Here is a 1,390-nt window from a genome sequence, read left to right on the forward strand (position 1 = left end):
GTAAGTATTTATTTATTTGTAATAAATAAATAAATTATTATTATTGTGAATAAATAATAATTATTAATTAATTTTACTTTTATTCATTATTAATAATTATTTATTTTTATTCCTTATTAATAATTATTTATTAATTCACTTATTAATAATAATTCATTATTTAATTAATTCATTAATAAAATCAAATAAATAAATAACTAAGTAATGAATTAATTAATTAAAATCAAAAGCTAAAGAAAAATTTATATATAATGATAATGATGTCAGTTAAATTTTTTATATCTTTTATGGAATTCAAGATTAGGAGAGAGAGTTATATCTGGGATACTATACTTCAGAAGCAGATCTTGAAGAGTTGATATGTCTGATCAGGGGAAGCCAATTTCCACTAATCTCATTCCCACCATCCCTATTGAGGTTGTGTGGATATTTCATAATCTCAAGTGCTTCTCTGATTTTTCTCTTTTGATAATGTTCTTCTCTAGTGATAATTTTGGCATTTTCTAAACAAACATGATGCTTGGTCTTCAAGGAGTGTTCTGCAAGGGCTGAAGTGTGCAATCTCCCATTCTTAATATCTGCTTCATGCTCTTTTAGTCTTGTTTTTAAAGAGCGCCCTATCTCTCCAATATAACTTCTACCGCAAGAACAATCAATCTTATAAACTCCCTTAAGTTGTTGTTGATCGATGTTATCCTTGACAGACCTCATTCTTTGCTTAATCATTCCACATGTTGTAAACTGAGTGAATATGTCCTTCTTTCCTAAAATCTTAGTGATCTTATCTGTAACTCCTTGAATGAATGGAAGGTAAACTTTTCCACAATTTTCTTGAGGGCCCTTGGAGAGGACCTTTCCTTCAGCTCTCTTTATATCTTTCTTAATATCCTTATCCTTGTATCCTATATCCTTAAATATAGAGGTTAAGTGATCAATTTCTTCATTAAGGTGATCAGAGTCAGATATTCTAAGGGCCCTAATAGCAAGAGTGTTAAGGAAACCAAATTTTTGGGATGAATGATGGTAGGAATCAGCATGAAGATAACTTTCAGTATGGGCTTTCTTCCTAAAGACTTGATGTCCCAAAGTACCATCCTCCTTTTTGATAACAAGGATATCTAAAAAAGGAACTCTATTGTTTTCTTCAAGCTCCATAATAAACTTAATTTTTGATGAGATAGAGTTAAGATGAATGAAAAAATTCTCAAGATCACCCCTACCATGAGTCCATTTTAAGTTGGTGTCATTAAAAAATCTCTTCCACCATGCTAGTTTCAAAGCATACGAGTCAAGGGATTTTCTCTCAAAATAATCCATGTATAAATTGGTGACAATTGGTGAGAGAGGGGATCCCATTGCAACTCCTGGTATCTGCTCATAATAACTTCCT

At 30.6% G+C, this 1,390-nt stretch overlaps 1 protein-coding gene across 1 annotated transcript; it reads right to left on the reverse strand.

The window, feature by feature from the left end:
• Window positions 1-327: 327 nt before the first annotated feature.
• Window positions 328-1,155, reverse strand: LOC149262714 (uncharacterized). Its single transcript, XM_089381557.1, has one exon. It carries the CDS (start codon window positions 1,153-1,155, stop codon window positions 328-330), a length of 828 nt encoding a protein of 275 aa, XP_089237683.1.
• Window positions 1,156-1,390: the final 235 nt, after the last annotated feature.

This window comes from Pinus tabuliformis, chromosome 6 (assembly GCF_031772625.1).
Source record: "Pinus tabuliformis cultivar Carrire ecotype Pingquan chromosome 6, CPIR1, whole genome shotgun sequence".
Classification (NCBI taxonomy): domain Eukaryota; kingdom Viridiplantae; phylum Streptophyta; class Pinopsida; order Pinales; family Pinaceae; genus Pinus; species Pinus tabuliformis.

Coding starts and splice junctions, on each gene's coding strand:
- LOC149262714 (XM_089381557.1), bottom strand. CDS start 1,155: ATGGAGCTTGAAGAAAACAATAGAGTTCCTTTTTTAGATATCCTTGTT.